Source organism: Apteryx rowi, unplaced genomic scaffold (assembly GCF_003343035.1).
Source record: "Apteryx rowi isolate R43461 unplaced genomic scaffold, aptRow1 scaffold_24, whole genome shotgun sequence".
Taxonomy (NCBI): Eukaryota; Metazoa; Chordata; class Aves; order Apterygiformes; family Apterygidae; genus Apteryx; species Apteryx rowi.
In genome coordinates, this window is record NW_020448752.1 from 1,078,803 (window position 1) to 1,092,233 (window position 13,431).

General features: G+C 44.6%; 1 protein-coding gene across 17 annotated transcripts in view; it reads right to left on the bottom strand.

The window, feature by feature from the left end:
- Positions 1 to 274: 274 nt before the first annotated feature.
- The window catches only part of TEX11 (testis expressed 11), a 42,075-nt gene continuing 28,918 nt past the window's right edge, over positions 275 to 13,431 (bottom strand). For 5 of the 17 annotated variants that reach the window (XR_003253550.1, XR_003253549.1, XR_003253551.1 and 2 more), the window contains 7 exons: positions 13,010 to 13,159; positions 11,903 to 12,011; positions 10,744 to 10,864; positions 8,841 to 9,005; positions 6,767 to 6,914; positions 669 to 1,692; positions 275 to 361 (listed from right to left, as the gene is read on the bottom strand). Coding sequence is in view for 6 of the 17 variants with exons in the window: in XM_026066142.1 (XP_025921927.1) it covers positions 1,331 to 1,692; positions 6,767 to 6,914; positions 8,841 to 9,005; positions 10,744 to 10,864; positions 11,903 to 12,011; positions 13,010 to 13,159 (1,055 nt within the window). In the remaining 11 variants the exon portion in view is untranslated. The other 12 variants (XM_026066146.1, XM_026066145.1, XR_003253555.1 and 9 more) reach the window with 11 other exon arrangements.

Consider the following 13,431-nt stretch of genomic DNA (forward strand, 5'->3'; position numbering starts at 1 on the left):
CCGTATATGTAATTTATATATAATATAGAGAGAGATATTATATATATATTATATATATATATATATATATATATGTGTGGACTAGGAAACCGGAGGGACCTCTTAAACGGTACTGTATTATGGCAAGGCTCTTTCAGTTTCTCTGTCCCAACGGCGGGGCATAGGGAGTCCACTTGGGCAGGACGAGATCCAAACGGTACCGCGGGCTCTGGGAACGTCTCCCAGCCGCTCGGCTTCCTGCCGGTCACCGCAGAGACTGGGCCGCTGCGCGGACAGGAGGGGCCGGCAGCCCCCGCTAACCCGGGAATGAGCAGCAGCCRCTGAGCTGAGCGAGACGGGGAGACGTAGACTGAGCAGGAGGCTGCAGAGCAAGAGAATGGATGATACTACATATTAAATTGCACATTGTTTTACACACCACCCTCTGTGTTTGCATGAGAGGTTTCCTTTTGGTTCTATTTTTTTAAGCTGATGTTAAACCAAAACCATATTGTGTTGCTGTGTTGGCTTTTTTTTTTTTTTTTTTTCCTCTTGTTAATAATGAACTGAACGGGTATAAAATCCAATTTTTTTAACTTATTTTTTAAGCTGGCTCTATTGTAAATAGAATCTAGATCTGCGGTGTTTAGTTAGGAACTAACTCTACCAGCCACCTGGAACAAACGTACCGGCYGTGCTTGTCGCTGCGGAAAACCCGGGGACGTTGGGCCGGCCCTGTGCTCACAGGTGAAACGCTCCGKTCCCGCTCGTGGCGGCGTGCTGGCATTCCCGTCTGCGTGAGCCGCCGAAAGGAAAGGACCCCGGCTGCGCCTCGGACGGACGCTCGCGCTTTTCCAAGTCGGTAACAGAATCGCGCAGCAGCTGAAACGCGCCCTCCCTCCCTCCGTCCCTCCCTCCGTCCCTCGCTGTGCGCCAGCTTCCCGGCTCCGCTTCCCCTGGAAGCGGCGGGGGCCTCCCCGGGAGCAGCCTCGCTCGCCGCTCTGCAGGTTGGGGCTTGGCAGGTGAAGGCGCATCCCCCCCTTCTCCCGTTTCTTCGACATCTCCGGCCGTTAGCGGGGCGAGGGCGAGCTGCCGCCACGCCGCGCTGGCTGCCACCTTCCAAGGGGTCCCCGGCGCAGGGCCGGAGCGCGGTGCTCGGCGGCGTCGCGCAGCCGGGAGGCTCGTGCAGCCTTGGGCGACGAGCCGCGTTTTCGGGGAGCCCTAGTCGAGGCAGACGAGCGCGCCCTCCTTCCGAAAGCCCTGTGCGTAGTGTTTCTCGGCACGGAGGAGGTCGCCGTACGAGCAGAAGCAGGTAAGTCACGGCCCAGTCCCCCCCCCMCCCCGCTTTTAACTAGTGATAAGTGAATGCTGCCAGGTGGCACAGGGCGCTGCTCCCGGGCTGTCGTTGCGTGCGCGGCCACCGCTGGCACACGCGTGTGAGTGAGCCCTGCCATGAGCTCACACGGGTGTCGGAAGCTGTCCTGAACTGCCCTGCGGCGCAAGGAGCCCGGAGGGGCAGGAGCCGCCTCCGGGACAGACAGGGCTGCAGCCTGGATGCCGCCGTTAGCACGGCGGCGGTGATGGCCACCACGCTGCTGTCAATGTAGTGTCCTCCGGGATCGAGCTCTGGCAACGGAGTCCTGCTCCACGTGAGAAACCTGCTCCGCTGGCCTGGCTCCAGCTGCCGTAAACGTCGTTCCCTGGAGAAGTGGCCTAAGTGAGACAAAAGCTCATGAGCTGCTGCTCGCAGGGCGCCCGTCCCCCGGCTTTCTAGTTTTTTTCCTCTCCTATTAGCCTGTCTCCCTCTCATCAAGTCACATGGAGGAAAAAAAAAAAACCAAAAAACTGCGGTACTCCATGGCATAGCTGACAGTATCGAATCGATCATGACAACGCTAGTTGGTTACCAGTGCTTCTTCCAAGGAGACATATATTTTTAATAAACAGAGAGTTGCAAAGAACTCCGTCTTCGAGAGCTTCTTGCAGAGTCTGTCACTGGGGGCCAGGCCCTGGGTTTGGCGCTGCTCTTAGCAACTGTTGGTGCCGTCTTGCCACAGTAAACGCAAGTGTTAAAAGAATCAGGCTGAAGCAAAAAAAAAATACTTGTTTTCTAGGATAAGGCGGTCGCTGAGAACTGGCCTAAAAGAAAACGAAAATAAAAAGACTAAAAGGAAGTGGTTTTACTCGCAGCCGTAACCAGGCCACTGAGAAGCGCTTTGGTCTGGTCATGGCCGTGCAGACCGGCTTTGGGCTGATGACTTGAGACAGCGAGCGTGTTTTGGGCTGCAGCTTGGATTGTGGGGAATTTGCGCTGTGAATTGGTATGAAATGATAGGAATTACATGTTGCTGCGTAACTGTCCCCTATTGGGTATAAAGGCAGCAAAGTGCACATAGTCCTGCTAATATGGAATATCTTTTTTACAGTTTAACGTGCTAGTTATACATCAGAGAGAAGAAGGAAGAAGTTGTAAAGCGCAAGTTTGACTTCAGGAAATACCCAGGGACTGGCTAGAAGCCGTCTCTAGCAATGCCATACTTTACAGATTTCCTTTTTCTACTGTCTYTGAGTACAGTGAATAGGAGGGTTCCCTGGCAGACAACTGGTTTTACTGGTGTACTGCACATTCCTGTCTGAATCTGCTTTGTCACTGAGCTGAGGTGACTCAAAGGTGAGAGGGTTGGGTTGTTTTTTTTAAACCTTGGAGTCTTTTTTCTTTCCAAATTGCATGTGGGGTAAAGTGAGATTTCAAGGAAAGTGAGTGTCCTGCTGAGCCTGGGCATCCAGCTTGCAGACCGTCCACAGCTTACGGAGCTCACCGGGCAAATGGCAAATGCAGCCATTGGGCAGCTCTTCCTACGACAAACTTTTGCTGAAAGGTGGGAGGGGAAGRTGGTGGAAGCACAAGTTTTCGGAGCTTCTCCGTATGTGCGTTCCCTCTCCAGGCAGCTATGGGGTACGAGCACCCGAGCGCTGTTCCTGGGGCACCCAACACCCCCGTCTCTGGCTTTACAGGACAGAGCTTGGCTTATGGCCTCAGCATCTCTCACCTCATAAACCAACTGCACGTAGACCAATGCAGAAGAAAGGGTAGAAGGAGGGCCGTTAGCCATGTGCTAACAGCCTGAGGATGCTGTGAAAGGAAGGAGAACTTGCTCTTCTGAAGCCTTTTCACCAGCTGTTTTTCTGGCTAAGGTCGAACGGCTCTGCCTACCAGGACCTTCACATGGTTCAGCAGGACTTTGAAACAGCAGAGCAGTGTCCTGGGTGTGAAATAGGGCTGGGGGGGGGGGGTTGCTTTTTTCCCCTCTCCAAGATGCTCTGCTACAGGTGTGATTGCAACAGGCAAGAAACTAATCCGCCCTAAACCACTTGTAGGAAACTAGACCATAAGCGGCTTGTGCTATAGAGAAACATGTTCTCTGCTTCTGTCCCTCTGCTCTTCTGGTTAATTAACTGTCTCGTCCTTCTTAACCAAAGAGAAGCGCAGTATCTATGAGGCCACTGGATGAGGGTTTTAAAGAAATTTAACAGCTTTCTCCAAAAGTTTCTCCCCATTGGTGCCTGAGATGCAGGYACCTGCATAGCTGTCTTGCACGCGGCCTTTCTTGCTCCTGATGCAGTGGTAGCAGATGCCGCGTAACCTTCAAGGACGGTTCTTCTCTGCTTTCCTCAGACCTTCATAGCAGGCYGCAGGGCACTAAAGGCTCTGCAGTGAAGAATATAATGTTATCAGTGCGTGACAAGTGTCTTTCACTGAAGGAACCTTATCTATGCTGTCCTTTAGTGTTTATTTCCCTTCCCTCCAAAATGAGGGCCAATGTTGTTTTTTAGTTTTTTAACCCTCATTAAAAATGTTAAACTGTTTGGGTCAGCTAGTGTAGCTGCTGCTCATGGTACAAGCATACAGGAGATGATTGTCACTAGCAAAATCTTGTTGGGGCCATGTTTGCCTCACCACAGGGCTGCCGGTGGTATTTCCTCCCTGTTCTTAGCTCCAGTACATGACTTGACCAAAGCTTCTGCCCARTCCTCTAATGAGCTTCAGACCTCTTCCAATTACCTTGATTTCTGATTACTGKGATCACTTCAAGTCTTCTGGCCTTGACCTTAGAGCTACTGGCCAGACCAGCCTCTCTTTCTTCCTTCCCCTCCAAAATGCTCCAAGTAGCCACTATATTAATGACAGAGAAGCACTTCCCAGGCTGCACGGTGCGAGCTAGCCCTAAGGCCATCCCAACTGGGATAGAGAGCTCAGGTTGCTGGAGGGCCAGCGCTCCTATTGCAGGTACTTCTGGACGAGCGGTGGCAGAAGGGGCTCCAGGGCTCAGCAAGGCCTTTTTTTTCCCCCCGACCACATTCCCTGCAGCCACATTCCTATGGCTGTGGGGTAAAATACCCTCTACCCCAGCCCATTCTCCAAGTCACACTGCATTTCCTTTGCTCCTCTGGACTGTTGCTGCTCCCAAGACAGTTAAAAAAAATGGCAGATTAGGAAAAAGAGAGGGTGTGAAATACAGGCTGGGGGCGGGGGGCAGCATATGTGAACCACCTCAGTCGATGCCCCATTTGTGCTCTCGGAAGCCAGGAGGAACRCTGCAGTCACAGAGCAAATGTTCAGCACACCTTGTAGCTGCCACAGTGCGTGTAACTGCTGCTGCAATGCCACCCTCTGGAGCCATCTGCTAACAGCTCAGGGTGAGCACCCGCATCCTGCAAGCTGAAAGCAGGCTGCTCAATGAAAAGAGAAGACTTGAAGGGGAGTGAACACTGATTTTTTTTTTTTTTTCCAAGTTTTGTATTGGCAGAGCCGTGCAGGTTTCCCCCTATTCACCCCACCCCAGCCCTGGCATATAAACTAGCTCTTTCTTCTTACTGCATGGGAATATAGATTTTCCTTGTCTCAGGTAAAGAGTTCAGTAACTAACTGTATGGTGAGCTCTGCTGTTACTGGCTTAAGACGGCTTATATCCTGCAGTCATCCTAGCTGGGCTACTGGACTACAAAGCAACATTTAGGCCAGTAAAATAAACACTGAGGCCAACTGGCAAGGACCAGCCTACATCTACACTAACAAACTCAGCCTGCAAAGCAGAGTGCTTGCATGCAAACCATCCCATTGGGAATGGTCACTGGAAATCCCAACTTTGGCCCAGGATTTATTTGGGAGTGCTAGGTGGCAAGAGCTACAAACATACTGGAGAGCATTCTGCAGTTTTGTATCACAGATGTTAGCACTGCAGTGCCTGGGAACCTTAACCGTGTATTAGCTAATTTACTACTACAGATAGAGCCTAATTGCCCACCACATCAGGATCACAGGACAGGTTGCCATTGCTCTCAAGAAAGCAGAGCCCGTTCTCAGCTGCGGCCACTGCAAGGATGCTTACAGCAATGYGCAGGCAGACCAGCATCCTGTATTGCCATCAAAGACCTCTCTGCCTCATCTCCCAGCAAGGCAGTAGCTTTGAAATGGATGAAAAATGACTTTGTAAATAGCTTTCAAGAGCTTGTTGTAGACCTAAAACTAATGAGTGCAACAAAAACAGTATCAAAGGGCTCCTCCAAAGTACCTGACAGCTAATTAATGTCTGATTCAACTAGAAGGAGAGAAATTCTTGCCCTACATAAAACCTATGGTAAATATAAAGCCTGGAACAAAATACACAATGTGAAAATGAGCACAGAAGAGGTAAGACGTACCATCGGCAGAGTCTAAACGGATCTGATCTGGACTCATTAGTTAAGTCTGTACTATAAAAGATATCAAACTGAGCATCTCCAAGGAAAAAAGAGAATTCAAACAATTCTGGCTATAGGCAAAACCACATACAATGCTGCCYTTCTACAGCTGTATGTAATTACCTGCCATACTTACTGGGCAAATATGATCTCCTCATCTGGTACAGTCTGACACCTTTAACTGTTTACCCTTTGGGCACGTCAGAACTGAGAACCGTAATTAAAGRAGGCCTGGCAGGCACCAAGGAGGTACGAACAGCAGCAGTGGATACCTCTGACTCTATAGCATCATTTATGGCTACTGTATCAATGTGACGGAGCATACTGTCTCCAAAACTGTGACTCCAAAAGTTTATGTGACAGTTGAGGCCTGGCTTTTTATGGGTTCAGAGGCGTTTCTTAGATAAACAGCACATTTTTCATTAGAGACCTGCAAGCCAGCTGCTCACTGAGATCTACATCAGAGCCAGTGAATTGAGCACACTATGTGGAGAACTTACTCTAAATAGACCCATCCTCCTATTTCTGTCTCACAGGAGTCATCTGCAATCAGCTAGCCCTGCTGATTGCCTGGGTACCATAAAAAAAATGCCACTCAAGGCCAGTTGAAGTGGCTTCCAGCGAAAATTGCTTATATTACCTCAGTCTGACAAATAAAGGCCCTGCGGTAGACCTCAGCAATAAGAACAGATAAATAGTCTCCAGCTGAGGATAATTATTTTTGCTTTCATTTTTGCATCCCACAAAGGTACATCCCTATTCCTACCAGTGTATACTTCTATCTAGCAGAGCCTCTACGGCAACAAGACACTGCACAAAAAATGTCTAGCAGAGGCACAGCTCAGGCAGCACCAGCCTCGGCCACAGTGCCCAGTATCCGGTTATCACAGGCACCATATCCTATAAATGTCCTGACAACTTTCCTGGTTGCTGTCTTCTATGAAATTCGCTCCGGGAGGGAGTCTCATTCTTGCACTATTACTCAGAAGCTGATGCCGACCTGTGCAGTACTAAAAAATGCTTCATACATTATGTTCCTGCTTACGTTGCTGTAAAAGCCACAGTGACTTACGCGTCTGCATGCATCTTGCTTCCGGAAATGAGCCAGTATCCAGCTGCATAACAGACATGAGGATGTGCCAGGTATGATAAGGGCTGGTTTCCAGTTTCAGCAGTGGGACCCAAAGTGGTGCCTGGTGCACACAAAAGTAGAAATCGCTTATATGTGGTTTACTCAACTGTCAAAAGGAGACAGCCCTGTAGCTTTGATAAAAGGATGCAGTGCAGCCAAATTTTTTATTTACTTCTTGCTGGGAAGGGCCCAGACCACTCCACTAAGCACAGCACAAGTAGAAGCTCTTCTTCCAGAGCACATCAGTCTTTCAGAAAGAAGTAGAACTAATGCAATTTCTTCCTTTCTATGGCCACCATCCTGGCCATAATTCATGGTGAATTATGCCTGGTGTGTTACATTTAGTGGTCTATAAGCAGCAGTGTCTAGTCAAAGCTTTAGCTTTTTTCTGTTAGCTGGAGAGCACCTGCTCTTTTTTTATTCTAACTAAATTGTGATCCTGGCAAACATCTCTGAATTCTTGCATATATTGAAATGGACTGAAAACTAAACAATCATCTGATAAATACTGACGTAGCAAGGCAGCCATGGCATCCAGAGGAGATGCATGGTCCTGAAATACTTTTATTGTTCACATTGCCACTACTACTAAAACCAGACATTTAAACTAACCATTTATACAACAGCAGACCCATCTCATGAGAAAGTTATGGATTTATTTCCAACTGTTATAGAATGAAAATGATTCCCTAGAGGAAAACAATTACATTTCTTCAATAAATACTTCCTGAAAAGTACAAAACTTTTAAATTGCCAGCAAGAGGGAGATCCTGGCTTCTTTTCCAACACTCCTGTGACCCCATGTCCCTGCAGAGCTAACAGCCTCTCTCATTCAGCAGAACGTTTCCAAGAGGGACCGCTGTCCTCCTTTTTTGCAGTTGTGGCTGTCGCTATTCTTCACATGGAAGCCCTTTTGCTCTGTCCAACTTATCCAGCACCTCACTATAAAGACCAATCATCTGGAGAATATAAGCACCAACAGTTGTCTGAGTGAACAAGGATGGATAAAGCGGTAGCATTCAACTAGATAACAGGAAGTGACAGGGAACAGAAGTGAGAGAATAGGTGGGAAACTACAGCTTCTAAACCTAAAAATTCAGGTTGATGTAAAGATTTGTGCACAGATTTGAACACAGTGGTTTAGAAAAAAATATAGTCAAATCAGTGCAACCTATCAAAGATGGATTTAGTTGTATTGATATAAAGCATAGCTTAYAGCGGATTCTTACATCAATGTATAAAGCTATTCTTATTGCCTTAACTGATGTATTTAAAACGGTATAGAAGTTGCAACCAGCTCTTGATTGACTGGCTTGTGCATGCARGAATGAATGATAACTGCATACAACATCCAGGCTGTACTTTGTTGCGACTAATATAGCAGTACCCAAACCAAAAAGTGTAGAGAGAGCAGCTTACTTATGACAGAGTAAGAACATGTCTTGTTGCTTTCTACAGAGGTATCGTACCCCAAGTTTCTCCCTCACAGGATGTGGCTAAGCAACACCTGGAAAGATGTGCTTTAATAATTTTCAATCACATCAGTTTAAACCCAATTTATAGTAGATTAGATTATACTAGAAACCAAGCTTAAAAGTATCCACACAAAAGCTGATTTAACTAAACTGGTACAGCACCTTGCCTTTAGTGAACRAAGGCTAGGCACAAGGACACCCTCACGGCCACAAATAGTCAGAAGTTTATTTCCAGTCAGTTATTTGCATAATCCTTCCAGTRAAAGGACACCACATTATTTTTTGCTGTGTGTCAAATCTATTCTGGATTCACTTTCAAAAAATCTTTCACCATCAAGCTCCCCCAAATTATTTAGGCATTATGCTTCCCCTGAAATTCTTTAAGGATCATATGTAGTGGTTTCTTCACTCAGATCCATATCCTCAAAAAAAAATTCACTTCTTCCCTTCCACTACTAATTATTCCTAACAAATCCATTCCCACCTCCTCATACCCATCTGCTTCCACTTACATGGCCTTCATAGCTTTTCTTCAGAGATCCTAAGTGACTGAGGAAACGCATTCCTAGTCCACACCACTGCTCAGCTTCCTTGTATTTACCGACGCTATACTGAAATATTCCTGTATTCCAGGCTCTTGTCATCAACCAAAGGATCTCCATCTCTGGGTAAGCATCCTAGAGTAGCAAACAGAGCTACAGCTAATCAGAGTTTTCACTTTAAACCCGACTAATCAAGAGTGCATTAGAGTTTAATATTACAGTGGGAAAACACAGATGTTTTTTTCTGCTAAGCAGAGGACAGAATTCCTTCTGAGCCATCCTGTACTTCACAGTTCATCTCCACCATTATCAAAGTTTGTTTCCAACATGGATAAATAATGTTGCACTTACCTATTGATAGGACAGGAAATACAATTTTCTGGGGCTGAGAACGATGCTACAAAGGAAGCATGCTTCCTACCATCTATCTACAGATAGGCTGAATTTGCTGCCACACTACTTTGCTGTTTATCCAAACGGTACTGAATATCCCAATACCTGCCTGCTCACTGCAGATCAGAAGCAGTTCTCAAGGTTTTCAGATTTTCTCTGTAGCTGCAGCAATGGTTTGCCCGAGTGAAAGCTGCCCTTGCTGATAACCATAGAATGGAAGCTGGAGTACTCAACCAGCTTTGAACTGGTGGGGAACTGATTCAGTTGGGGGAGCAAAGGACGARCAATGCATTTGTTAGGTGAATCCTTAAGGGGAGCCTGGAAGGACTTTTTTTCCGCATTTGATAGATACTTCTCATTCTAAGTAAGAGGGCCCAGAGTGAGTTTCTGACCTGCGGCATCCCTTTCTGAACAGGAGGGACAAATCAGAAGTGGTGTACCAGCTTTCTAACTGATAATGTTCTGATGTGCTGCTCTGATTTCCTTCTCTTAATGTTGTCCCGATTATCATCTGCTGCCTTGAGCAAGGCTGCAAAAAAGGGTTTCTAGTGCTAAGGAAATTATGCTGTTATGCATATCAGTCCACATTAACATTTCAATCGTATCTCTCAACAAGAACAGACACAAACATGGACACATTCTTTTTTGGGAAACTAGGAACAGCATATCTTTATGTCATTTTTATAAGGGAAGAGACATTCAAACATGCCTGAAGAAATAGTCATGCACTGGGATGAAGCTATGATATGTAATACTGATTTCATTAATCCTGAATAACAGGAATACTCCTTAAATTATTGTTATCTTTGAAATTCTGCGTAGAAATGTCTGACTTTCTCAGTACAACTACTTTCACTGTATAGCATATGCTTCAGGCCTGAAAGGAGCAGCAGAAATGCAAGAACTTACCAAAAGAAAGATTTCACCCTCCATACACCTGTCCTTATAGAAACAAGTTCAAGAACAAATGCACCGCAACAAATTCTCACAGAACAGGAATCTAACTCCAGGTCATTTGGTAAAAATAAGAATATAATAAGTCCCTAAATAAACTTAACAAAACAGAACTGAGCAAAAAGCAACAATGATATCTAAATTTTACCCTGCTTTAAACTGATCTGRAAAAGTAATCTGCATTTACAAAATCATATTCAGTGTGCAAATGTAGAAAGCAAAGGAGGAAAGAGAGATGTTCCAGCTCAAGATGTTTCTAAAACAGGCACTGAAAATTTGGCCTTAAATGTCTCCAAAAAAAAAAAAAAACTCATAAAATCTAGAGAAATATGCAATTCAGTCATAAATATCCAAGAGCCATTTATTTTGAGGTAATATCACTGCATCTTCTACTGAAGGAGTCTTAGCTGCACCACATATAACAGTATATAATGTCAGTCTGCTAATTATTGTCATTCTAATGAGAATCTTTTTAAATGTGCTCAGGGTCATTTCCCAATTATTATTTTTTTTCTGTTCAACTTACTGTGCTGCTGACTACGCTCAGAGCATCTTCAAAGTAGCCCCACGCCTCTTGCAGCACACAGGCATCCAGGTCTGTTACTCCGGACGGCAGAGAGAGATTAATCAAACTATGTAAGCATTTGCTGGGAATCAAAACAGAGCAAAAGAGGAAACGTATTTAAGAGCACATGCACAGAGCAAACAGCTACATTTTGGTATCACCAGCACACTAGCTTGGGCCACCATGATTGCCAGCCTGGCATGTCCATCTCAATGATTTCTATGCTYACGTTCTTTTTGCAGAAACACACATTTTCCTAGTATCAGATCTCATTTGTACAAATGACGCAAGAAGAGAGACAAGAGCAACAATTAATTAATTATTTTCATTGCTGAGCTCTATAGTAACCCAAAAGGATAGAGTTAAGTATACTGTAGGGGTGCTATACACGACAGCAAGTAAAAAGAAAGATACTTATTCTAATTACACCACAGGATAACTAAGTAGTCAGCATCCTGCCTGTTCAGCTGTCCTCAGAAAATTGGTAGCAAATACATGGATTCTGAAAACAGTTCTCTCTTTCTCRGTGTAGAAGAAGAAAGGCCATATTAATGGTAACCTGCTCAGCAATTACTGCATGGAACTCAGAAAGGAGAAAAAAAATCCCTTATGGGATACAACTGAGAGAGAAGGACAAACCAGGTTGTTTTTCAGATTCCATAAGCAATACCTGTTACAGGGCTTGTTACCCAGCAAAATAAATCATGTATGTACTATGGCATCATATCCCTAACTTGCAACTCATAGCTTTCTTTTCAGCCTTTAATTTCTCTTCACTTCATTTTCTTTTAAATACCTAGTTCACTTCTGCAGAGTAATACCCAGAATGAACACCTTCATCATAAGAAACAGCAAGAGACCCTTTCTGGATCCAATTTTCTTCTTCAATAGATTTATTTATTGGAAATACGACTGTTTGGGAAAATATGCTTGGTGAATAGATTTCAGTTACTATACTCTTGAACACCTATTAGTCAGTCATACTTTAGAGGTATATTGGTTGGCCAGCAAGTGGAACATTGCACATAAACTAAAAGCCATTTTTTTCAAACTGCAGGCTTTATTACCTGTCAACATTCCCAATCATAGGCTCATTGCAAAGCTATGTGATAACACTAACCTAAATCTCACAGCATCAACAGCAGTCTGCTTTCTGTGAAGGTTCAGGGCACTCTTGAGAGCCTTCTTACAAAGTAACGGATACCGAGCTGGAGATTCCATTGCTAACGCTTGAAAACAAAAGGAAATAGAGAAGAAGAAAGAAATGACTGAAGCCAGACTTTCTCTCTTTGGTCACTAAACTGCAATACATTGCCAGATCCTGTGCAACAAACAACTAAAAGCAGATTTGCTTAAAGCCTGTGCTGGTCACAAGCTAGGGCTTCTTTACTGCTTACTTATTGCAAGCACCATCAATAAGGACAAAACAAAAGCGCAGCAGATTTAATAATTAACAAGTACTCCCTCTGCTGTCTTCTTCTGTTGCAGTAACCCAAGAATAATAAGTTCTACAGTAATGAGTATTACCTCTTTTTTCTTTTTTTTGTCTCCTGAAACATGAAAATCTGGATTGAAAAATTAGGCAGGAGTGGGATTTGAGTACGGTTCTTCCAAGTCCAGGTAGGTACTCCCTCAAGACAAGGGATATACATAAGTGTTTATCTAATCCTACAGAATCCCTTCCAAAGATTTGCATGGCAGCTCCAAAGTTTACACATCTTCCTTGGATTCTAGACTGTACTCTCAAGAAAGCATGACTAGAACTTTGTGACAAAAGCATGATAAAGTACAGAGAAGTGCTATTTACAAATGTCTACATTAAACTGAAACAGCACATCTACCCAAAGGCCTCACCCTAAAAACTCTGTGTGGGCACATGAATCAACTAGGATCATTCTCTGGCCTATGCTAGTTTGGAGTTTGTAACAGTTCATGCGAACAATCCTTTCCGGACTCACAACTTACACAAATGTCYCAGGTTCTAGAAATGGAAGGATGCCATAAGTTCATCATCCATGTAATAAGATGATATTTCAAAATACAGATCTCTGAATATTGCTGAGATCCTAAGCATCTTTGCTTCAGGACAAGATATATATGGTTAGACTGATTTTATGCATGATACACAATACGCAGTAATCCTGGTCACCCTAAATGAACAGGGAAGAGTAACATAAGCTATATTGCATGGCTTGAAGAACTATGAAAGTACAAATGCAGTCCTTACATGCAATGATTTCCAGTGTCTTGATCTCTATTTGTGGCTGTTCCCATACTGACTCCATAAGGTTGTTGAGTGTTGGATCATTCAGTTTGGCTCTTGCTTCAAATTCATAAAGAAGCAACAATGTGTCTGTTGGATCTTTAGCAAAATCTCCTACGGGAGAGACAGAATTGCCTGTATATAATTACTCATTTACTTAAAGCTACGTGGTATGCAGGAAGGTATAAATTTTGCTTCCAACAAGCAGGAAAATCGTTAAGGTACTCAGATTTAACAGCATAGCAAGTGGAACTCAGAAACTGGCTTGGATAGCAACCTCAAATGTCCAAAGCACAACCCAACTAACCTCCCCACTCCCAAATCTGGACTGTTTATAATTGGCTAAATTCGTGCAACCCTCATAGGCAAGGTATAGGTGCTAAAAA